Source organism: Chelonia mydas, chromosome 5, assembly GCF_015237465.2.
Source record: "Chelonia mydas isolate rCheMyd1 chromosome 5, rCheMyd1.pri.v2, whole genome shotgun sequence".
NCBI classification, from domain to species: domain Eukaryota; kingdom Metazoa; phylum Chordata; order Testudines; family Cheloniidae; genus Chelonia; species Chelonia mydas.
Window position 1 is genome coordinate 107,002,186 of NC_051245.2, and position 24,529 is coordinate 107,026,714.

General features: G+C 37.3%; 1 protein-coding gene across 29 annotated transcripts in view; it reads left to right on the forward strand.

Moving 5' to 3' along the window:
* Positions 1 to 24,529, forward strand: part of CCDC171 (coiled-coil domain containing 171) — a 258,335-nt gene that overhangs the window by 197,317 nt on the left and 36,489 nt on the right. For 25 of the 29 annotated variants that reach the window (XM_043546855.1, XM_043546854.1, XM_043546866.1 and 22 more), the window contains one exon: positions 19,436 to 22,805. The exons of 2 other annotated variants lie outside the window; for them this stretch is intronic. In XM_043546855.1, coding sequence (XP_043402790.1) covers positions 19,436 to 19,645 — 210 coding nt within the window. In that variant the 3' untranslated portion in view covers positions 19,646 to 22,805. Of the gene's footprint in view, positions 1 to 855; positions 957 to 19,435; positions 22,806 to 24,529 lie in introns of those variants that run through there. 2 more of the 29 variants (XM_043546860.1, XM_043546863.1) reach the window with 2 other exon arrangements.

Genomic DNA, 24,529 nt, shown 5'->3' on the forward strand with positions numbered 1-24,529 from the left:
AAAACAAAGGTACTCAACTTTCCTTTAACTTGAGAAATCTGATTCCAAGATTAGAGATCAGACAGGCATTGAAGCCTCAAAATGTCTCTCTTCCTTCTGTCTTAAATGCTCAGGACAATCCAACAGTGGTATATCCAAGAGTAATTAATGGGAAACTACAGTTTGGAGAGAGAATTGATTTGGATGAGGGGACATGTCCAAAGTGTAGATTCAGTTTTGCCCCTTTGGGGAAAAACGTATCCACATGACTATACAGTGCATTAACAGAGGAAAAGCAAGTAAATGCATACACTACATGTTGTTCATCTACCTGAGGAGAATATAATCTAACCCTTTTCTGTGAAAAATGGCACTTGGCATTACTGAAGTTTAACATTAAGGAAGGGCTCACTTTATGCTGAGAACACCTCCATGTTATAAGGAAGTGGTTTTATGTTGTCCTCTTCGACAGACATATTTGTGCTAATTTTACAAAATACAATCCCTGAATAATGTACGCTTAGTTTTATTCCAACCACAGCACAGCAGCATATATTTGCTTTCTGCCCCCAATATTCTTTGCTTCCTCTTTGCCCCTCATCCCATTCCTCTTAAAGTTACATTGTCCATCACATCAGAATAGAAAGAATTTTTGTATATAACTAACAATACTGCCAACACTGTGGTAGGAATAAAAGCACTGTGAGTGCTTGACAGGCTGTTATTTTGATAACTGGATATTATAGACCAGGACACTTAACCCCCAAGTGAAAAAAATTTTTTTACAAAAAGAATAGAGCCAGGGATTTAATTTTACTGGCTTTACAGAAGAAAAGAAATATTCTATACAAAGAAGCCAAATTCACTTCTTTCCAGATTCAGGGACTTTTATTCAGGCCAGGAGGTGCTTCCTCCTTCCTTTTGAAGAAGTTGTTTCAAGATGGAGGCTAGAAGTGTCTATTATTCTCTGCTAAACTGTGAGTAAAACATAAAGGGAAAGTGTATTCATTCTGGGGCTATGAATCAGCCAAGAAATTTTTGGAGGGGATTAAAGAATAGCTGAGCCTGAATTACTCTGGCTCAGAGATTCACCTGAATTGAGTGACTCCAAACTGTCATTCTTCCTGTTGTTCCTTTGACATATTTAAGTAAGATCATGTTTCAGAGAAGCAGCTGTGTTAGTCTGTATTTGTAAAAGAAAAGGAGGACTTGTGGCACCTTAGAGGCTAACAAATTTATTTGAGCATAAGCTTTCGTGAGCTACAGCTCATTTCATTGGATGCATTCAGTGGATCATGTACAATATACTATTGTGAATCATGGTTTTCTTGTTCCTACGTTTGCTTTGTTTTCTGTTTCTGGGTATTTCTGGTTACAAATAAAATTACGGTAGCATTTATAATGATAAAATTCAGTAGTGATCATCCTTCATTTGTATATGTAGTAAGATGTTTTGCATGTGCTTTTTGTTACCCAGCGGTTAAAGCAGATCAAAATAAAAGTGCTTTTGGTGGCTTTCATCATGTTTCTCAGTATTGCTTTGTGATGCCACTTTACATCTTACTGTGGTGATAGGATGCAGGAAGGACAAGAGGAAGAAAAAATGAAGAAATCCAAAATGTGTTCATGTCTCTAATCGTTCCTTAGACAGCCAGTCAAATACATAAGTGAAGAGCTGGTGCTTCTCACCCCTATTTTTTTTTATATATATAAATGCTGCTGATTAGACTTGACTAGGATTGAGAATCTGTAAATTGATTAGAAACAGCTAAAAAAGGAGGATCATGTTTTTTCATCAGGGCATTGGAAACGCTTGATGCTATTTCTTGTACATTAGAAGATTTTAAGTCCTTTCAAAATATTTTTTTATGCAAAATCTCATGTATTATGATTATTTATCTGTACTTCCCTCTGGATTGGAGTAGGGGGAGCTGGTGATCTGATCTACTTGCTCTCTCCCCTTAGAGGAGAGTGGGGCTGGTAGGGTGTGAGATCTTCCTGTAGAGAGAGGTGGCTGGGCTATTTCTGCTTTTCCTGTCAGGTACTGCTGCTGCTCCAGCTGCTGGTGGGAAAAGGCTGGGAACCACAGAAACTCCCCAGCTAGATATCACTGGCTAAGGTTGCTCCCACTTCAGAGTCCCCTGTACTGCCTACTGAGTCCTCACCTCACTAGTCAAGGAGCAGCGATTTGGGGCAGCAGCACTCCTCTGAGCCCAGGAGAGGAGATGAGTGGGAGCAGAAGAGAGAGAGAGCTGCACTTCCTAGCAGTTCCTCTTACTTTAGCTACAGGTGGAACCAGTAATGCTTTTTTGGATATGGGTATATCCCCACAGTTTGAAGAGAAAGAGCAGCTCTGCTTTTTATGTTGCACCCTTGTAAAATGCATTCCTTTACTTTGGTATTTTTACTAAGGAGAAATATATTTATGCAGAAGACCTTTGTTAATATGCTTCAACTGCTTGACTGTTTGCATTTTATACTTTTTACTGAGTTTTACATTTTAAAGTATGTTAAAATGTATGAATACACAGATAAAAGATAGGAAGTTCAAAATTAGGGCATAAAAACTTAACACTGTTCTTAACTCATAATTATGTTCCTTTTAACATTGACATTACTTAAGGGCATACTGTCAGCAAATAACATCTTAACATTTATTTTTATTGGGTGGTATACATTTAAGTCACACCTCTTTATATTAACAATATATTTGATTTGGGGGTATTTTAATTAAATATATAACTGTTTTTCATAGAAAGCTGTGAAATCCACATCACTTAGTGATGATACAGCTGTTCCAGTTCATCTGGTAAAGACTTATTTACTCTATAGATCAGGAGGGCTCCCTGGAGCAATTCAGATCTGTTGAGTAAGTGGATATTTAAACAGGTTTTTAAAATATGGACTTTGTACCCAATAGACTTGATAGCTTCATTCTGTCAGAGGAAAAGATGTTGCCATGGTAATTTTCTTAATTTAAAAAAAATATTTACTACTGTGTACTATCCCTTAAAAGTAAAATCTGTTTCCTTGCAATGTTTGTCTTTCCTTCATCATGCAGGCGTTAGTTTGTTGTTACTGTAATTGGGTTGTTCAGGAGTGCTGGGTTGCTGACATTGGTTTTTTTGTTTTAAAAAAAGCCAAAGCATTTTTATTTTTTTTTTAGGAGGAAAGGTGGTTACCTTCCAGTGTGCAATAAGTATTTACACACAATTTTTAAATAATGAATTTTAGTATTGATAGCAGCTGGAGAACTGTTCTGCTCTACTTAATACTGCTATGACTTTGAATATATACAAAGTGACACTAACATAGTTGCAAAAACAAAAGGAGTCCTTGTGGCACCTTTGAGACTAACAAATTTATTTGGGCATAAGCTTTCGTGGGCTAGAACCCACTTCATCAGATGCACGGAGTGGAAAATACAGTAGCAGGTATATTTATACATAGTACATGAAAAGATGGGAGTTGCCTTACCAGGTGGGCGGTCAGTCTAACGAGACAATTCAATTAACAATAGAATACCAAGGGAGGAAAAATCATTTTTGTAGTGGTAATGAGGGTGGCCCATTTCAAACAGCTAACAAGAAGGTGTGAGTAACAGTAGGGGGAAATTAGCATGGTAAAATTAGGTTTTGTAATAACTCATCTACTCCCAGTCTTTATTCAGGCCTAATTTAATGGTGTCCAGTTTGCAAATTAATTCCAGTTCTGCAGTTTCATGTTCGAGTCTGTTTTTGAAGTTTTTTTTGTTGAAAAATGGCCACTTTTAAGTTTGTTATTGAGAACAAACAAAGTCAACTCCCATCTTTTCATGTACTATGTATAAATATACCTGCTACTGTATTTTCCACTCTATGCATCTGATGAAGTGGGTTCTTGCCCATGAAAGCTTAAGCCCAAATAAATTTGTTAGTCTTTAAGGTGCCAGAAGGACTCCTCATTGTTTTTGCTGATACAATCTAACATGGCTACCACTCTGAAACCTAACATAGTTGCAGTGATTTCCAAGATCCCATTTCATCCTCTTCAAATGGCACAATTGATCCAGTTGGTATACTCTGTTAGATAGGGTCACTTGGAACCTTCAATGGCATGTATTGCTTTGGGGATCCAACACTTTTGAGTCTGAGAGCCAATATAGAACTGTGAAGTTTGGGTTCATAATAAGAACACTAGAACATACAGGTAATATCACAAAATGTCCTAGTGCTAAAACAAACGTGCTCACTCATCCATGCCACACGCTGGTGTGGTTATTATAAATACAGTCAGATTGGTTAAGGAAGCAAGCCCTTGGTGGCCAGAGGCAGCACCATGGAAAAGTTTTAGAATGCTCACTGATTCTCCAATCTTTGGAACAGTGGTTTCTAGAACCTTGTTTGTCTTCCCAATTGCTGGCCTGGCTGATGTACACTATTGGACAGGGTCACCATCAGGCTTTCAAACTGTCTGGTTTCCAGGCTTCCTCACTTGGGATTTTGGAAACAAAGCACCCAGAAGTAATTGAAATTGAGCATATATTGTAATTTAACCAAGACTTTGCCAAGGTTCTTGGTGCCAAATACCTACCAATGCCATATTTATTGGAGCAACTGAAAAATCTATCACTAACTATTACTAGCAGAAGTGGTTTATATTTAATTACTGATCCCTGTGAGCCAGAAGGATATGAACTTTATATTTGAAGTTTACTATCTTCTGTATGCAAAATGTGACAAAATGTAAGTATATCAGCTGGGAGATGTGAAGAAGCCTCAAGTGTTGTACTTGTTCATTTTCCAGTGCTGCCAATTCAGGACTTCGAAAAACCCTAAATTCACCCAATAAATAATGTTTAAAAATCAGAATGCAAGATTGTTTGTTAAAGTAGAAGATCTAACTTGGAGTCCTGATTAATAACTTGAGACTGAAATTATGCCATTTCGAAACCAAAAGGACCCCAAATTACAGTATTGTCTCTTTGTAAAAAGCTAACAAAATATATCAAATATTTCACAACTTGTATGGTAAACAAAGCAAAAAGGTTATATACGAATATAGGAAAAATATATAGGAATTGCATTTATACTACGGAGATAACTGCATTTATTTATTATATCAAATTTTTCAGGGCTTTTAAAAATATTTTCAAAATCTCCTTACATGTTCCTTATGAAAATTTCTTCTGATAAAATTTTGCATGCCTGACTTCAGTCTGTAATGTTATATGGTTTTTAAAAACTCCACTGAGCTTTCAGAACACACATTTGGCTTATATACCAAAGGATGAAATTCCATTAACAATTTGTTTAAAATGTTGATTCACATAAGATGTGATTGGTATGCAAAAAATATTAGTTCCATTTGCTTAGCGGCATTCAAACTGAATGTTTAGCCTCATATAAAGTGATATTCCAGTACCTGAACTAACAGCTGAATTTAGAAATTGATTGTGCTCTTGAATCAAATAAGTATACAAAGTTCTGTTGAACTAATTATTAGGCTTTTATTTAATCACAGTCTGAAGTATAACTGTATATATGAACTGGGCCAAAAACAATAGAGACAGTAACCCTTGTTCACCCACACTCAAATTGTTTATAACTGATCAGCTTGGTTCCTTGCCCAGTTAGTATAATTTGGGTCTTGCATTTACAAAAGACCTACATGTTAGAGATCAAATGAAATTGAGCCTAAAACATATGACTATTTATTTTAAACTATTCAGATATTAACTGGTATTTTCTGAGCAATGTCTCAGAAAGGCCAGTTCTTTTCTTAGGCTAGTTTCTGATTTAAAGAACCCACAAGTGGCTGATTCTAATCTGACAGCAGGGTACATCAGGAATAACTGCATTAAAATCAGTGCCATTACCCTGGTATAGAACCAGTGCAAGTGAGATCAGGATCAAGCCCAGCTGTTTCATGCAACCCGCTTTTATGTTTGACAGCATTCTCAAATGTACAGTAGTCTGCTAATAATGCAGTTTTCTTTCTTACTCTAAACCATCTCCTCAGTCCTGAATGAAATCTTTTTACCGTTAGGCTTGTTCCACAGTCATCCTTCAGGTTATTTCATTTAGGTGTTTTCTTTCTTAAAAAATACTTGTTTTCTATGTTACCTGAACTTTATAAGAGCAAAGCTCCCCTCCCAGCTATTCACTGGATATAAACTCTTTCAGATAAATAAGACTGTCCTTAAGTTAGCTAGATAAAGCATTACAGGAGATGGGTGAAACTCAAAATGTTTAGCTTGGAGAAGCATGAAAAGTTTGCATGGCTATATGAAGAATATCCTGAACCTTTCGGGATCCCACAAGGTACAGCTTCCTCCCTGATCCAACATGATCAATGCACTGCAACAACAAACAGTCCTCTCTCTAAGTCATGAAGACATGCTGCCTACAACAATAGTTAACTTGGAGAAGTACAGTATAATGTTTTTGTTCCTTCCTGTCTTCAAAAGGGTCTTTAGCAAGACAGTGTGGTTCTAAACTAAAAATCCTAGCTAAAATTAGCTCAGATGAGCTGAGTTACAGAGATGTATCTTAAAGCTAACGAAGTTGTCCTTCCTGTACATGCATGCATGTGTGTGTGCTCTGTACAGTGGACTAGAATTGGTCTATTCTTTAAGCATGTGCAGATAGATGCATTGCCTAAGACTGTAAAAGCTCCGTGGCCCAGATTCTCTTGGTTTCTCACAGCCCAACCCCCACCAGCAGTCTGTCATTGGATCCTAAAGACAATGGAATCTATCAATTTAGTATTTCCCTTCCTTTTTCAGGGTTAAGGATAACACTGTGATGGGGTTCCTGGAGTGCAACCTGGATTATGGGACCGCTGAGCCCTCCAAACCCATCAACCTGGGTAGTCACTGACACTGTAATGCTAATGTCAAGCTACAAGCCTCTGACAGGCTCTGCACTTACACAGCTATCCATAGGCAGGGACACACCCAACTGGGTTACGTGAATGATCTCCCAGCCACTCATGAACAAGCCAGTTCCCCCCAGCTCTTAGCCTTGCACCCCAGAACTCTACCATCTTGCACTGCTCAAGGCTCCCTTGGGCAGTGCATGTTCATTAAGTAGTTCACCACTCCCTCAGAGTGGAATGGACCTGCACCAGCCTTTGTAATCTGAGCTGAGATTCCCAATCCCTTCAACCAAAACACACTGTTTTAGGTAAAATATAAAACATATTTATTAACTACAGAAAGATAGAGTTTAAGTGATTGTAAGTAGAAGGCATAGAGATCAGAGTTAGTTACTTAAGAAACAAAAAAAAAATTGCAGTTTAAATTCTAACTTAGACTAATTAAACAAGATTGGAATCAAACAGCATCTCCCCTAGCACATGGTACAAGCAACTTACAGTTCCTCAATACACAGACTGGACCTCCTCCCGAGTCCAAAGTCTTTGTCTTTTAGATGGTCTTCTGGGTGTTGAAAGGGGGTGGGGGGGGGTGGGAGAGGTCAAGTATTGATGTTGTCACTGTCTCTCTTTTTATACCTTCCTCCAGCTTCTAGAAAGATCCTTGCTGTGACGTGGGTTGGTTGGTCCCAGGGTATATGTGCCTTCTCTGAGAAGCCTCTGAGATAGTGGATTCTTTTTCTTGATGGGTCGTCAATGCCCGTCTGGCCAGTGATGGGTGCTCCATTGTCCTTAGTGAAAGTCTGGCTGTGGGCATTTCCCAGCCTCACAAGATATTTCAATAGCACATACAGCAATATTTCATAACTTCACATACAGTGATAATACGTACAATCCAACAGGATATTAATGTTCAGCAGATAAAGACTTTTAAAATGATACCTCACAAGGTATACTTCGTACAAAACATATCATAAGTATATGACAGTGGTGAATATGGGAGTACCAGGGTGTTACTTTGAGGTACAGAGTGTTATAAACACTAATGTGGATTTTCACAACCAAGTAGAGGGAAAAGCCCTCTTTGCTCATCCAAAGAAAAAGAGTTTTTAGAAAGGCTTCTATCTGTATCCTGCATTGAAGGCCCCCATGACTCCCTAGAATCTCACTGTAACTCTGAGTAATATTATTTCATTACCTGAAACTTTTAGGGAAATGTTTGTTACGTTTTCTTTCTTGAAAAGTAGCCATATTAGCAGCAATTAGCTCTACCAGAATTATGCAAGTACAGAGCTCTTACGGCTTACTCTTACCTTTACCATCTTTCATAAAGATGAGTTGGTTCTCTGTCCTTGCCATAAATTTCAGTTGAAAGTGGTGTCCAGTTTCCACCTCAGTCAGTACATTTCCCTTTTGGTTTTCTTCCGTCATCCTCATGATTCCCCGTGAAGCTCCAGCACTGCACAAGCTGGATGTCCAGTGCTCACTGCTTCCATCAGTAAAGAACAAAGACACTTTGTGAAAAATCTCTTGTCTTTTCATTGCTTATAGAGGGAAAAAATCAAACAGGAGTCCATTTCCATTCATCACCTGTCCAAATGGACTGTGGAATATATCCAAACTTACTATAGTGAGGGATATGCTCAGGTGTTGGAAGGGCTCTTACCTTTCTCGAGTTGCTATAGCTTAAACCTGTAGGGCAGCTACACAGAATTCACTGCAGATATTCTCTTAGCTCCGTTGTCCAGATTCCCAGGCTAGTGTTCAGACTCTCTTTCTGGGAGGCTGTTCTACAGTCCTGCTTAAACGTACTGTTCCCCCATCCCTCCTGGAAAGTGTGTTATAATTAGAGAATCTTCAGAAATGAAGGGTTGGTAGAGATAATTTAACAGAAGGTAACTTGGTTTTCTCTGTCAGTAGCTGGAATTTACAGAATAAATTGCTTACACAGAGCCATACCTCCTCGCCTCTTTCCCTAATTTTTGGAATCACTAAAATACGATTAGATAGACAGACAGGAACTGAGAGAATTAGTATAAAAGATTCCAAGGACAGAACGGACCGTAATGATTATCTAGTCTGATCGCCTGTATAACACAGGCCATAGAACTTCCCCAAAATAATTCCTAGAGCAGATCTTTTAGAAAAACTTCTATTCCTGATTTAAAAATTGCCAGTGATGGGAAAATCCACCACAACCATTGGTAAATTGTTCCAATGAATAATTACCTTCACTGTTATTTCCTGTCTAAATTTGTCTAGCTTCAACATTCAGACACTGGGTTGTATTATACCCTTCTCTGCTAAATTGAAGAGCCGATTATCAAATTGTTCACTATGTGTATACTGTGATAAGTCACCCTTAACCGCCTCTTTGTTAAGCTAATTAGATTGAGCTCCTTGAGTCTATCATTATAAAATGTGTTTTCTAATCCCTTTAATCATTCATTTGGCTCTTCTCTGAACCCTCTCCATTTTATCAACACCCTTCTTGAATTGTGGACACCAAAACTGGAAACAGTATTCCAACAGTGGTCACTCCAATGCCAAATATAAAGGTAAAACAACCTCCTAGATTCATGAGGCCCTTCATATCCTCAGTCTCAACACCTATCAACATACTTAATGCCCGATCCTAATCAAACTGCTTTCAACAGATATAGGCTCTGCACTGTAAGGCTCATGATTTGAAAAGTGTGTATCTATAGAGGCAATCAAAGGTGCTGAGCACCCACATGTACTGATTGCAAATAGGAGTTGAAAGGGCTCAGGACATTGCCAGGTTAGCACATACATTTAGTGAAAACCATTAGTGAGAAGTGGTAAGTAACCTGGATTTTTCTGAATTCATCCGTTTGCAAAAGAATGATAATTAAGTCCCAGACATATTCTCAGACTGAAAACAGGTGGAGAATGGACACTTAAAATCTTTTTAAGAAAAAGATTTACAATTCATTTGTTTTCTTGGATATATAGATTTATGGATACTAAATATTTTTACTTATAAGTACTACATACTTAACCAAAATATATAGAAAAGTTGATTTTCTAAATGTCTAAAGATTTTTATATTGCAAGAAAACTGAATCAGAAAGACACTTTAATTTGCTCCTAGTCATTTCTCCTTTACCTCATAAAATGTTAGTTAGAAATAATGACTTTTACCTTATTTTTCACTCTGTGTCCATCTTGCTAATACAATTTATCTTTATTAATTAGAAAGTGATCGAAACATTTTACTGAACCTCTGTAATTTTTTAACCAAAAGGCTCCTGGTAACTGGGTCCAAGGATCTGCTTTAAAATTAGACTTTTGTAAAAGATAGCTTAATGCACCACTGCCATATCTCAGCTTCCCTTGTCCAGTTTAGTAAATAGGATGACTAAATCGTAGTCGCACCAGTTCTGAGCAAACAGGCAAGAAGGAAGATAGTTAAACATCTTGCTGTGCGTGAGCAGTTAGAGGGCAGGCAGACACCATGCACCTTGACCACCTATTATGAAGCTTTTTGCTGCAATGTCAAGTGAAAGCGAGTTAATTGGGTGAAGCTGTAGAGCATGTTAGGGGCATGGTAAAGGGTTGCTGTCTGACAGTTGAATGTCAGCAAAAGCTAGTCAAGTGTGGCTGAGAGACAGAGACCTGTCACAAAGTTCATGTGGACTATAGCACAGTTAGGGAGCTGAAATGTGGTTCAGTCTCACTTTCTCCCTCATTGCATTCAAGCACCTTAAGATTTCACACTGGATGTGTCAACCCTTGTTCTCTAAGCTGTTTTCTCCTAACCCTTCTGCATTCAAATGATTGAACAAAAGATGCTAATGTTTGGCAAAGTGAATGTAAATATACTTTTTTCTTCCTTTTCCGCTGGAGCGTCAATGTACATCCAACTCAAAAAGAAACTGTGAAGGGTTACAGCAAACAATTAGACTGCTTGGTAGTTCAGCTGATAGCTGAATACATTTCTCAAGAAGAGTAGGAGACTTGACAATTAAAACTGTTGAATAGGCAATGCTTTCTTGCCAGTACAGGGAAAAACTGGTTCAGTGGCAAGGACTACTATATGGGCTTCTTGAGACTGAGTGTATTGCTGAGGTCACACACATTCAGTCTCCTCTCCTATGCCCACTGACTTGAGATAAAGTGCTGTGGAGGCAGCTATTAGAAGTACAGATACAAGGAAGATAAACCGTGAAGAGTTGTAGGGAAAACTCACCTATTGGGGGGTGGGGGGGGTGGCCTTGCCTGGAACTGAGGGAAGCAATCAATTATACATAGTAACAATATTATATACTGAAAAAATGTTCAGAGAAACAGCAAAACAGTTTAATAAGAGTACAGGGTGCCCCTAAGATTGTAAGTTTCAATACAGAACACAAAATAAATCAATAACAATTTAGGTTTGCTAGTCAGATAAAAAAATAAAAAGTGCATTTACTTTTGAGAAGGTACAGGGACACTGATAAATAAATAGCATAAGTGAAAAGTCTCTTTCTATGATGAGAATGTATTCCACTAGTAAAGAATTAGAAATTTGGGTTTAAATGAATGCATGCTGAGTATTACACTGTGAAAATAGCACCTTTTGTGGTTAGCCTTAGGTTTCAATATCATTATAGAGCAGTGTAAAACAATGCAGTTTGAAAACTGGGATCTACTAGGATAACATGTGTACAGTGCTATGGCTCAGAAAGAATCTTGAAAGACAGTATAGATTGTGGATTTTACCTAAGCTATTTAGAAATTATTGAAATTAACAACACAAAAGACCTAGACCATCTCCCTGCCTATAAGATATAGTCCACACATTGTGCATATTAGATATTAAACTGATAATCATGGTTCTGGTCCTACAGATTCTTCACATGTACAAAAGTTTTGTAGATTGGCATAGGTATTCCTTAGGCTCTTAATATATTTCAGAAAAAAATTCCATTCAAGAGCTTTATAGGAAAATGTATGAAATATTTTGTCTACTAAAATATATTAAATCTTATTTTTGATTATTTTTTTAAGCAGAGCCTATAGTTGGTAATTCCACTCAGCATATAAAATGCTAGATCATGCTGGGGGTAGGATAATAATGATTGTTTCAAGATAATTACCTGATCATAAAAACTTCTGTAAGCGTAAAAGGAAATTCTCCAGTCATGGAAAAACTACTTAGAAACTATTGGCTAGCAGTTCCAAAAGAAGAAAGTGTGATGTGTACCTTTCTAATACATAGTGAGTTGGCAGCTACTGAATTGTTGTCTCTGACAACAACTTGTTTGTTGGAACCAGGAAGAAATGCTGACAATGATGATTTATACTGCATGTTACTACTTTGTTTGTTACAGAACACCAATTTGAGGCCTACTGCATCAGCATATAGAGTTGTGAAACCACTGACCTGGGAAAGAAACAGTTATTGTTGGCTAGTGTACTTTCTTGCTCTGGAAAAGTTTGCTAACTCTCATCACCTTACAGTGGCACCCAGTAGCAGAGCTTTCCCATTTTAAGTGCCAGATTTTAGACTTTTCATCACTTATGTTTTATGTATTTCATCCAGAGTGAAAATGGCTCCTTTAAGCTACTTCTAACAGCAAAGAGACCCATAGCAGCATCCTGGAAGCCTAGAGTGATTTCCATCATGTAGCAAATAAGCAACTCTATGCTGGAAACAGCTGTGTTTGAAAGTAGTTTTGCATGATCTAAAATCTTGGAACCTTTTAGCAGGGCCAAATTCTGCTTCTCCACAGAAATACTCCCAAAAGGATTCACAAATAGGGACTGTCCACATTAGACTTTTCTCTCCCTTCTCTCTTCCTATACAAATTCCCATTGTTCCTACACGTGGTAGGAACAATGGCATAAATGCTAGTGAGACCTATCTCTCCGGTATTTTAACCACTATATCATCTTTCTCAGACATTTTATTGACAACACTGTAGTTAAAATGCCAGTGAAAGCCACTACACTACATTAGACTAGTATTCCTGCTGTTTTTACCATCGTGGAGCTGCCCATGATGGCAGCAGAAATGGAAAATCTCGAAGAGAAAATGTCCAATGTAGATAAAACCAGCCAGTGTGCTGCTAAAGTAGTGCTATTGTGTATCATCCCCGCACCATAGTCTACCCAGTAATGGCCTGTCTCCCAATCTAGATTATTTCTCTGCATGGGGGTAGAATAAATCTAGTTGCCATTGCCAGGTCAAGCATCAACTGTGCACAAATATGTAGACTATATCCTATGACTCCTAGGCCCTGCCCTGTAGCACCCTGCTTTTCCTCCTGGTGTTGCAGCCTCTCCACAGATATTTGGAGAAGCTGGAATCAGTGCAAGAAGTTTCTGCCGAGTGCTACCTCACTACCTTTGACTGTTTTCTGGCAGACACCTTTGTATCCCAGGCATCCCATAATTTGCACCTTAATCTCTTTCCAGGCAGATGTGACTCTATGGCTGAGCAAATTCCATAAAATCTACCTTGTGATTTAATGTTGGGCATATCAATTACATCTCCATCACTCACCTAGCACAGACAGGACACCGGACCTTAACTAATTCTTATATTGTTACATGTACTTATAACTTTGGTATCGCTCTCCCCCACCTCCCCATCTCACTCCTAACTCTAACTCCAGTCTTCTTTCTTTCTGCATGCCTTGGTCTCATTTGCGATCATTCCAGTGTTAAAGATAAATATTTTGATGACTTATCTTCTGAGTGGTCTGATGATATAATGATGTATTATGCACTTGCCTCGGACTTTAGAATTACTTACGCTGATGGTTGTGCATGCTGAGCTGTTAAAATTTATTAACATGAAATAAAAACGTTGTGCCTTATTTTCAGAGGAGCAGGGTAGTTGCATCTCCCATCAAACTCAGTCACAGCTGTGGGTGCTCAGAACCTTTGAAAATCAGGCCTGCTACTTACAATTCAGGAGTCCTAAATCATGGAGAATTGGGCAAACAGGATTTTTAATGGTGTTTTAGTATTCCTATTTTTATTGCATCTCATTACTGGATTGTAGTTATTGCATTTTAAAAGAGAAAATTTCTACAGCAGTTTTGGACAGTGAAAATTAATGATACAAAAATCAAATATTAGAAGGAAGTATTGGTGTAACACATTGTGCAAGAATGGAAAGAAATGAAAAAGTGCAGGGTGGTATAAAAGCAATGCATAATGATGGGGATTGTGGTACAGTAAGATTATCCTTGCATAGACTTTGAAGGTTGAAACCATCCTGACTGATTTGTGAGCTCACTCTAGTTATACCACCGTGGCTTAACAACCATGTAAAAGAAGCAGTGAGAGATAAAAAGGCATCTTTTAAAAAGTGGAAGTCAAATCCTAGTGAGGTAAATAGAAAGGAGCATAAACACTGCCAAATTAAATGTAAAAATGTGATAAGAAAAGCAAAAAAGGAGTTTGAAGAACAGCTAGCCAAAAACTCAGATGGTAATAACAAAATGTTTTTTAAGTACGTCAGAATCAGGAAGCCTGCTAAACAACCAGTGGGGCCCCTGGACGATTGAGGTACAAAAGGAGCACGTAAAGATGATAGTCATCGCAGAGAAACTAAATGAATTCTTTGCTTTAGTCTTCACGGTTGAGGATGTTAGGGAGATTCCCAAACCTGAGTCATCTTTTGTAGGTGACAAATCTAAGGAATTGTCACAGATTGAAGTATCACTAGAGGAGGTTTTGGAATTAATTGAGAAACTTAACAGTAACAAGTCACCGGGACCAGATGGCATTCACCCAAGAGTTCTGAAAGAACTCAAATGTGAAATTATGGAACTATTAACTATGGTTTGTAACCTGTCCTTTAAATCAGCTTCTGTATCCAATGACTGGAAGATAGCTAATGTAACGCCAATATTTAAGAAGGGCTCAAGAGGTGATCCTGACAATTACAGACTGGTAAGTTTAACGTCAGTACCAGGCAAATTAGTTGAAACAATAGTAAAGAATAAAATTGTCAGACACATAGAAGAGCATAAATTGTTGCGCAAAAGTCAACATGGTTTTTGTAAAGGGAAATCATGTCTTACTAATCTATTAGAGATCTTTGAGGGGGTCAACAAACATGTGGACAAGGGGGATCCAGTGGACATAGTGTACTTAGATTTCCAGAAAGCCTTTGACAAGGTCCCTCACCAAAGGCTGTTATGTAAATTAAGTTGTCATAGGATAAGAGGGAAGATCCTTTCAACGATTGAGAACTGGTTAAAAGACAGGGAACAAAGGGTAGGAATAAATGGTAAATTTTCAGAATGGAGAGGGGTAACTAGTGGTATTCCCCAAGGGTCAGTCCTAGGACCAGTCCTATTCAACTTATTCATAAATGATCTGGAGAAAGGGGTAAACAGTGAGGTGGTAAAGTTTGCAGACGGTACGAAACTGCTCAAGATAGTTAAGACCAAAGCAGACTGTGAAGAACTTCAAAAAGATCTCACAAAACTAAGTGATTGGGCAACAAAATGGCAGATGAAATTTAATGTGCATAAATGTAAATGCACGTTGGAAAAAATAACCCCAACTATATATACAATATGATGGGGGCTAATTTAGCTACAACTAATCAGGAGAAAGATCTTGGAGTCATCATGGATAGTTTTCTGAAGACGTCCACGCAGTGTGCAGCGGCAGTCAAAAAAGCAAACAGGATGTTAGGAATCATTAAAAAAGGGATAGAGAATAAGACAGAGAATATCTTATTGCCCTTATATAAATGCATGGTATGCCCACATCTTGAATACTGCATACAGATGTGGTCCTCTCATCTCAAAAAACATATACTGGCATTAGAAAAGGTTCAGAAAAGGGCAACTAAAATGATTAGGGGTTTGGAACGGGTCCTATATGAGGAGAAATGAAAGAGGCGAGGACTTTTCAGCTTGGAAAAGAGGAGACTAAGGGGGATTTGATAGAGGTATATGAAATCATGAGTGGTGTGAAGAAAGTGAATAAGGAAAAGTTATTTACTTGTTCCCATAATATAAGAACTAGGGGCCACCAAATGAAATTAATGGGTAGCAGGTTTAAAACAAATAAAAGGAAGTTCTTCTTCACTCAGCACACAGTCAGCCTGTGGAACTCCTTGCCTGAGGAGGTTATGAAGGCTAGGACTATAACAGGGTTTAAAAGAGAACTGGATAAATTCATGGGGGTTAAGTCCATTAATGGCTATTAGCCAGGATGGGTAAGGAATGCTATCCCTAGCCTCTGTTTGTCAGAGGGTGGAGATGGATGGCAGGAGAGAGATCACTAGATCATTACCTGTTAGGTTCACTCCCTCTGGGGCACCTGGCACTGTCAGCAGACAGGATACTGGGCTGGACTGACCTTTGGTCTGACCCAGTATGGCCATTCTTATGTTCTTATAGATTTTACTGTTACAATTGAAAATAAACAATATACTGTACAACATGCTTCACTATGATAGTAGGTATTCTTTAGTTATCCATCTGTACCACCGACACATACATATACGCCACCAATCCCAAGTTGTGTGTATTATTCCACAAGTATTTAAATTTTAAAACCTGATGTCAGTGTGATGCCATTGCATATGTTGACATCGCTAAATAATTTCATACATAAGGATGTCACACATGACAGTATTATTGTGTTCCCAGACAATGTCATATGTAGTAATATCAGTTTAGTAAAAATTATTTTAAACATTGGGAAAATCAACTAATTTTTCATGGGGCGATCTCTAAAATAGGATCAAAGCCTAATCAGAGAGGAGTTATGGAAGATAATCAACTTAATGTCATTGTTTTAGAAGCCTTTTTGCTTGCGTATGACTAAAATATGGCTTTGATTTAAGTATAGTTTATAATGCAATTATTTCATAAAATGGACTAACATTTAATATTTTCTTGTTTGGAAGAACATATTTTAAGAAGTTAGGCTTTCAAACTTGGAAAAATGGCTCAGGAACATGCCTAATTACTATGTTTCAAAAGCATTTTGAATTAATATTTTTCTTAGGCACATTGTATCCTAAAAATATATTTACCTGACCGTGTGTGACATTTTAGATGGAATCATTTACAACTGATTGAGTAAATAAAAGTGCTATGCTAAAGATTTACCTGAATAGACCCCTTATTTCAGGTAAGTAATTCCCTTTCTAAAAATTACCTACACACATATTTACATGATAGATTATCATCATAGCTCCTGCCCAGCCATTTCAGTTTGTCATCTTAATAATACACAATTTTAAAAAGTGTCTAAATACATATAGACTGCAATGGTTTCGAAAGAGGTTTGTTGGGGAAATAACTTTAAATTTCATGCATTTGTACACCGTGCTATTTCATAATGGTTATAATTTATACCAGTTTAATTTTTTTTACAGTTTCATGAAATACTAGTTTTTTATTTCTTGTAAATTTATATAATAATATAGATTCAAACCAGTTCAATAGCAGTGAAGATTTTTTTACATCAGTCAAGCGACTATAAAATTTTATTTCCACCCTATTCTGTGAATATCATTCTGCACTAGCTTTGTATGAAGTGCAGCATAGGATCTGGATAACTAAAACAGACCTTCCCCCCCGCCAACACTGAAGCTTTTACTGTAACCTAGTCTATTGACTTGCTGCCAATCATTAAGTTTCATACATTTTTTGTGCATCTCTCAAAGGAAACCTGATTTCCCAACTCCTTACTTGGGATTTTGATCTTAAAAAAAAAAAAAAAAAGTCTGGGGGAAAAAACAACTGTGAGAATACAATTGTAGCTAGTGATTTTTAATCAATATGATAGTTCCATTAATTGAGACATGGAAACCAGTGCATACTGATCTGTTAAACAGGCTGCTCTTCAATATTTGTCACCCATTGGGCAACTTGTTTACAGTTTATTTTTAGTGATTTCATTTCCTTAAACACAGAAAACAGTCTTTTCAGAATGATACAGTGTATTCTTATGCTTTGTATTGGCAAAAATGGTGTATCAAAACAAATAACAGAATCTCTGCAAACAGCATGCTTTTGGATTTCATATACATTTTATTTTCTATTTTGATTTATGTTTTAAGCTAATTAAAATGAACTTAAAATATAAAACTGCTAATTGGTACAATAGATTGAAATTAGACCTCCATAAAGGCATCAGATTGTTAGTTACAAATACAATAAAGTTTTATTATGGCCTCAGTCCTACAAAATGAGAGCAAAATGGGAGTGAAATGCCAGGGGTGGTACAGATCAGTATTTGCTAGTGCTATCAATTAACTCACCTTCATAACCACAATAGTTTAGCAAAACATAAGGTATTACTTCATTTTAAATACCTCCTTGCATTTGAAGGAGATTTGAACCTCCTTCCATATTGGTTCTCCTTGAAGGTCCAGCATAAACCTTGCTGATTTCAGTCAGCCATAAGATAGCTTGTAGAGTATCAGGAAATCAAAAGAATCAACATCAAAGAAAATTGCTGGACTAGGTGTTAGATGCAACCATTGATTTTTCTTCAACAATAGTAACGGGGGCAGTGAGGGGGGGAGAGGGGAACCCTCTCTCTATCTGTCTCTCTCTATATATATATATAATGAGAGAGACAGATAGAGAGAGGGTTCCCCTCTCCCCCCCTCACTGCCCCCGTTACTATTGTGTATATATATGTATATAATATGAAAAAATAAATCTCAGGACCAGAAAAAATTGTGCATCAGATTTTGAAAGCTTATGGATCATGGAAGTATAGTAACATTAACCATTAGAACTCTGGCATTTTTTCAAAATGCTAATCATGGATATTTAGGAGAACACAAACACCTTTTCCTAAAAGAAAAAAGTTAAGAAAACTCAACAGCATATTGCACTTTTGTCCCTTAATGGGCCAATTTAACCCCTGCATATAATGCTGTGGACAGTGCAATGGCTAATTTCAGTATGTTTAAGCGTACCATACATGGAATCTTTGATGTGCAAAAATGGGAAGAGGGAAAACCACAAAAGTTACTTTAAGGGAATATTTGGAATTCTACTGTTGTATACTACCGTTTATATCGATATGAATGAGCTCTGATGGTAACATTGCCATATATAAATAAACATGAATCACATTTCCAAATAAGGCACTTTGAGCATTTATTTTATGATGATTTTATGATCCAACAAATGTTAAAAGAAAAGTTTGATTAAGTTACAATAAAATGTGGTTAAAAATGAAAAAGCACATGGACAAAAATGAGGATTCTTCCCAATACAGTGTCAGGGGGAGACTAAGTTTAAGGTATTTATCAAGAAAAAAATACCTCTTAATGTCATTTCTAATGTAAGATTTCCAGCATTACAAATGGTAAATATGTACTGAACATGTGCAAAATTCTTTAGACTGTGGAAGCTGATGTTCCCTAATGATCAGTACTCGTGCAAAGTGCTTCATATGAAGCTCTCTGCTGCTGATTACCAAGGGTTGAAGTGCCTGGCAAAGTAATATGCATTTTTAATAAATTAATAAAACAAAAAAGAACTGGCACATAAATGTGTGAAGGACAAATTGAAATTATTTGTACTGTATTTATTGATTTTGATTGGTCCACAATAAGTGTGTGTGGTTTTTGTTTTTTTAAACTTTATTCCAGGAATCACGAGACAGTTCAAACGTCCCCATGGCTTCAAGATCAGCACTTCAGCCTGACCAGAGCTGTATCCCAGATTTTTTGCCATTGCAAGCTGAGGCAGATACATCTTACAGGTCTATTCACAATAGATCCCATTCTCAGTCTTCATCCTATTCCTCTGCCCTCAACATCTCAGCCAGCACCAAAAGAACAATACAAAATGGCTTTTAAGACTTTGTATTAACTTTATGAGGAAAAACTGTATAAATTTTAAATGATGCAATTAAAATGATATTTTATTGGGCTATCTTACCTTTGAATTGTGCTTTAACATGTGACACTAATTTTTACATTTGTTTGAAAACGGTGAGTGTCTGTTCATACATCCATGTTTCTGTACTTCTCACTCCTGGTGTAGTGAAACAGTCCAGTTTTTTTTGTTTGTTTTTTTAGTTTTATTTATCACAGTTGCTCATTTTTATGTAATATATTTTTAAATGTTAAAGAATGACACATTTTGGGTAATTTTCTTCAGACTTAAAAAAAATCAATAAGCCATTTTAGTCTCTATCTATCAAAGTTGTTTCATACTTGTCTATTTTAAATCAGGACTGCAATACTTTAATAGGATTGAGAGAGCTATTTGAAATGTATGCCAATGATTCCTGTCATTTCATGGCAGCCCTGCCATGGTTCACTGAGCCCCCTCTTCTCTCTTGTCAGCTCAACTGAAGACAAGCATTTAGTTGCAAACTTTAAGCAGGTTGTGCAAAACAGAAATGATGTGACTGCTTCTCCTCCTGCACAATAATGTCACTCCTGGTCAATGTGAGAAGGTCAGGTTGCTCCTACATGATACCACTTGCCCATTTGAACAAGTTAAGTTAACTGCTGAATCTGGTCCCTGCAGACGTTGAAAACTCATCCTTTTATCAAGTCTGCATTTGATGAGAAAGTAGAACAATTGTGCAGGGAGGATTTCTGATGACATGTTTATGTACTTTATAAGGACAGTTCCCAAACCAGTGTTGCAGGTAATATATTTAGTTTAAGCTGAAATATTTTAAAGTAATGGCAGTTTTGACCTTCAAAATAGACTCCTTTTTTGTTGTTGTTGGTAGGACCCAAGAGTGACGCCCATCTTTGATGCTGACAGAATTTAAAGCAAAGCCATTGCCCTGCATTTTCTGCCTTGTAGCACACAAAAGTAAAATTGTATGTCAGGCCGAGATGTCGGGGAGCTGACAAGATGCCCCAGTGACATTTCAGCTGGAAAGAGCAAGTGTCTTGCAACCAAGTGGTCAAATATCAAATAATAGGTCAAGCAGGAAGGAGCTGAGTTCTAACCACAAAGAGGTTTCTGGTAACTTACTTGACAAGCTTTTGGGTGCTTTGTGGCTTGACAAAGTGATGTTCTGTTGGGTATCGCTCGACAGACTGTTCTTTATCGCCTTCAGAAGATCAGACATTGACATTGATTAAACTCTTTAACCCTTAAAGGTTACATTCTAGCATCTTGCATCACTATGAGTGAAGAACAAAAGAAAATTTATAATATAGTATTTGTTTTTGTATTAATCACCAACTCCCTAGTGCTATTAACATTTGATGTGCTATGTAGTTTTTGATAAAGAGATTGAATGCAAAATCTATGTATTAGATTGTTTCTCATTGTGGACCAGTGATACATTATAAAAATAACATGGAATTTTTCATTTCTTGTGCTATGTTAAAAGTAACATTTGATTCTAAGAATTCTGACTACTGAAATATTCTTTATTATTTTGCCTGGAAGATATTTGCATACATAATACACACATTGTAAGAAAAATCATGCAAATTCCCATTTTCTCTTCAACCAAGGACTCTACTAGGTTAGAGAACTTTGAAACCCACTAGCAAGTTTTCAAGTATTTTTGATTTACAAGTCCCTTATTTACATGTGCATCTGCAGGCACTTTGGGGTAGATCCACACAAACATAATATCTGAGCTGTCTTTATTTTCAAAAATACTGATATAAAAAGTATCTTTTCTTTATGATGTGTTTGGCTTAGATTGCTCTATTCACTTCGTAAGACTCAGCTTCCCTCCTTCCTAACCATGACTATTCCGAGTAAAAGTATTGAAAATGCCTTACATTTTTCTTATATATGTAATGTCAAAGGTCTTTTATACTTGCATGTAGAGTGACATAATACATTTCACTGAGCATTTGTTATCTATTGTGTGCGCATGGTTTATATGCGTATGCTTACTTTTAAAAATAGTACCATTTGAGAGGTGTCCGTCTGAGATATACTGTGCATAAACTCTTTGGTACCTGAACTCATTAATGACTCAATAATCAATAATCTGGATCATCAACAGGAAAATGTTGATGCGTTGCTCGTCAGGTTTATAAAAAAAGCTTTCGTGACCAAGTGAGAAATTCTAAAGGAGCAGAAAAGATCCTGCTTGGGCAGATCTCACCTAAGAGGGTTGCAAAAAGAGAAGTTGCCTCCATGGCATTCCTTTCTTCCCCTCTCTGGGAACACTCTGGAACCCACTATGTTGGGACTCTATGCATTTGGAGGCAGTGAGAGGGGAAAAAACAAATTTCTCAAATATGTCCATCCATAGCCAATATCCTAGGTCTATCGCAAGCTGATTGTAGGCCAGAATATAGGTCAGAAATGGCCCGGATAGTGGTGGATAAATGCTCGTTTGCCACCACAGATTTCATCTACAAGCTGCATTGCTACTATTTGATTCACTATTTACATGAAACTGCTAGGAGAGATTATGAGCCTGTGTGGTCTCAAATGCTAGCAACGTGTAGATGACACCCCTCTCTGTTTGTTATTCGCATCATATGCAAACACCAACACTGCCCATTTATCCTGCAGCTGTGTGAGGAGGAGCTGGCTGAAGCAAGGTGGAGGTTATGCTGGTAGGCACAGGGAAACATTTTAAAGTGCTTCTCATCACTGTTCATATTTCTTTCAGTTGAGGATGCCTGAACATTGGCCAAACCAGACAGTCCCTACGTAAAAGAATAAATGGACACAAATCAGACATCAGGAATAGTAACATACAAAAGCCAGTAGGAGAACACTTCAATCTTCCTGGACAGTCTATAACAGATTTGAAAGTAGCTATACTTGAACAAAAAAAACTTCAGTAACAGACTTCAAAGAGAAACAGCAGAACTAAAATTCATTTGCAAATTTAACACCCTGATCGAATTGGCCCAGTCAACACTGGTTCTCCACTTGTGAGGTAACTCCCTTCTCTTTATGTATCAGTATATTTATGTTTGCATTGGTAATTTTCACTCCATTCATCTGAAGAAGTGGGGTTTTTACCCACGAAAGCTTATGCTCAAATAAATCTGTTAGTCTTTAAGTTGCCACCGGACTCCTTTCTGTAAATTGTTAATGTACATTATGTATGTGTATTCTCTGGCAAGGTGCTCAGGTAGCATGATGATGGGTATGATGGTAGAACTGATCAGAAATATCTTCTGCACTCTAACCCCTCACATTTTGCAAATAATCCAGGTGACAGCTAATGACAGCATAGCTTCTGCAGCAGCCTATGGGGAGGAGCAGCACAGATGGGCTGACATTTCCCTACCCAACATATTCCCAGGATCCGCTTGCTCCCAACCCATAAGAAGCAATTTGAAGGACACTCTGCAAGGCTCATCTCAGCAAATTTCACAGTCCATGCAATTGGTTGCAGGTATTGCCCTAGAAAGATACAATTTACCCCCAGGTGCTTCTATGCCATCTTTTTTCCTGGGTTTTTAGCCCCCTCCCCCCCTTGTATTTATTTATAAATGTACACTTGCAAATTCAGCACAAGCTTTACTATTAGTCAAGATGATATATAACAATGGGAGTCCTCTCCAATGCTAGAAAAAACCTTGGAACTCTTCACCAAGTCAGATCCTTAAATAGTGAACTTGAGGTCACTCTCTTGTCTCAAGGGCTCTCAACTCTAAACTTTGTAATATGCAACCTCTTCATGAATTAGGTCAGTTTGTGCAGTTGATCACTTATATCAGCAGCTGATCATACTGCTATCCTGTCAGTGTTTACATTCTGTCTGTTTTCCATATGAACCTTTATGTTCAATGGTATAACTTAGTTCACAGAAAATTATTTTATCTGACTTCTAAAGTATGAAGTTGCTTCATAGTTGTCAGTTATTTAGCTGTAAACAAGCCAGGTGTACTAGATTTTTTGCACTTTATGAGCACAGTTACTTCTGAATGTTGAAGCCTTTGTGAGATATTTCCATATAAAACTGAGGTTTTATTATACAAGAATCTGTCTGATACCATTTTAATACCCCAACCTTGCAACAGGATCTGCACAAGTGAATCCTTGTAGCTGAATGGAGTCCTGTGGAACTCAGTAGCACTTTGCCATGGATTCCAGTGTCCTACATGGATCTACTTGCAGAATCCAGGACCATTGGGAGTATGGTTCAAGGAATATTCTGTTTTATACAGTTTTATCTACTGTAGTCAAAGAGCCTAATTTTTTTTAAAAAAGTTTTATTACTTTAGTCTTTAAACCAGTTCTTTATTGGTAATTCACTGTGGCATTTCTGAAGTGCATTAGGCTACCATTTTTTATTTCAAGTGCCATATGACAGATAAAATGGCACAAGCAAATAAAAAGACTATACAGAAATTTCTTTAGAATTAGAATCATCTTCTTGAGAGAGAGGTCTGGATACAGGGGACAATTTTCATGTTCCCACTGTTTATTCACTGCTTGTATGTTTCCCCCTTCCCTTTTGCTTTTATACAACTCCATGGCATAGGTGTTAAATTGGCATTTTCCGTCTTACATCATCAGCATTTGTGTAGCTCTGTTATGTCTGTGATTCAGGGTTGGTTTGTTTGAAGTTCAATAAAAATCATGAATCAAGAAATAATATACTTCAGACTTAGTGTTTTTATATAATTTCTTAAACAATATTCAGCCATTTCAAATTATTTTTTTACCAATACATGGTAAAACAGTGATAATACCATGATTGTTACAGCTGCAAATTAACAATAAGCAGTAACAGTGGAAGCCTGATCCTGCAAACCCTTATGTAATGGGGTCGGCACCAC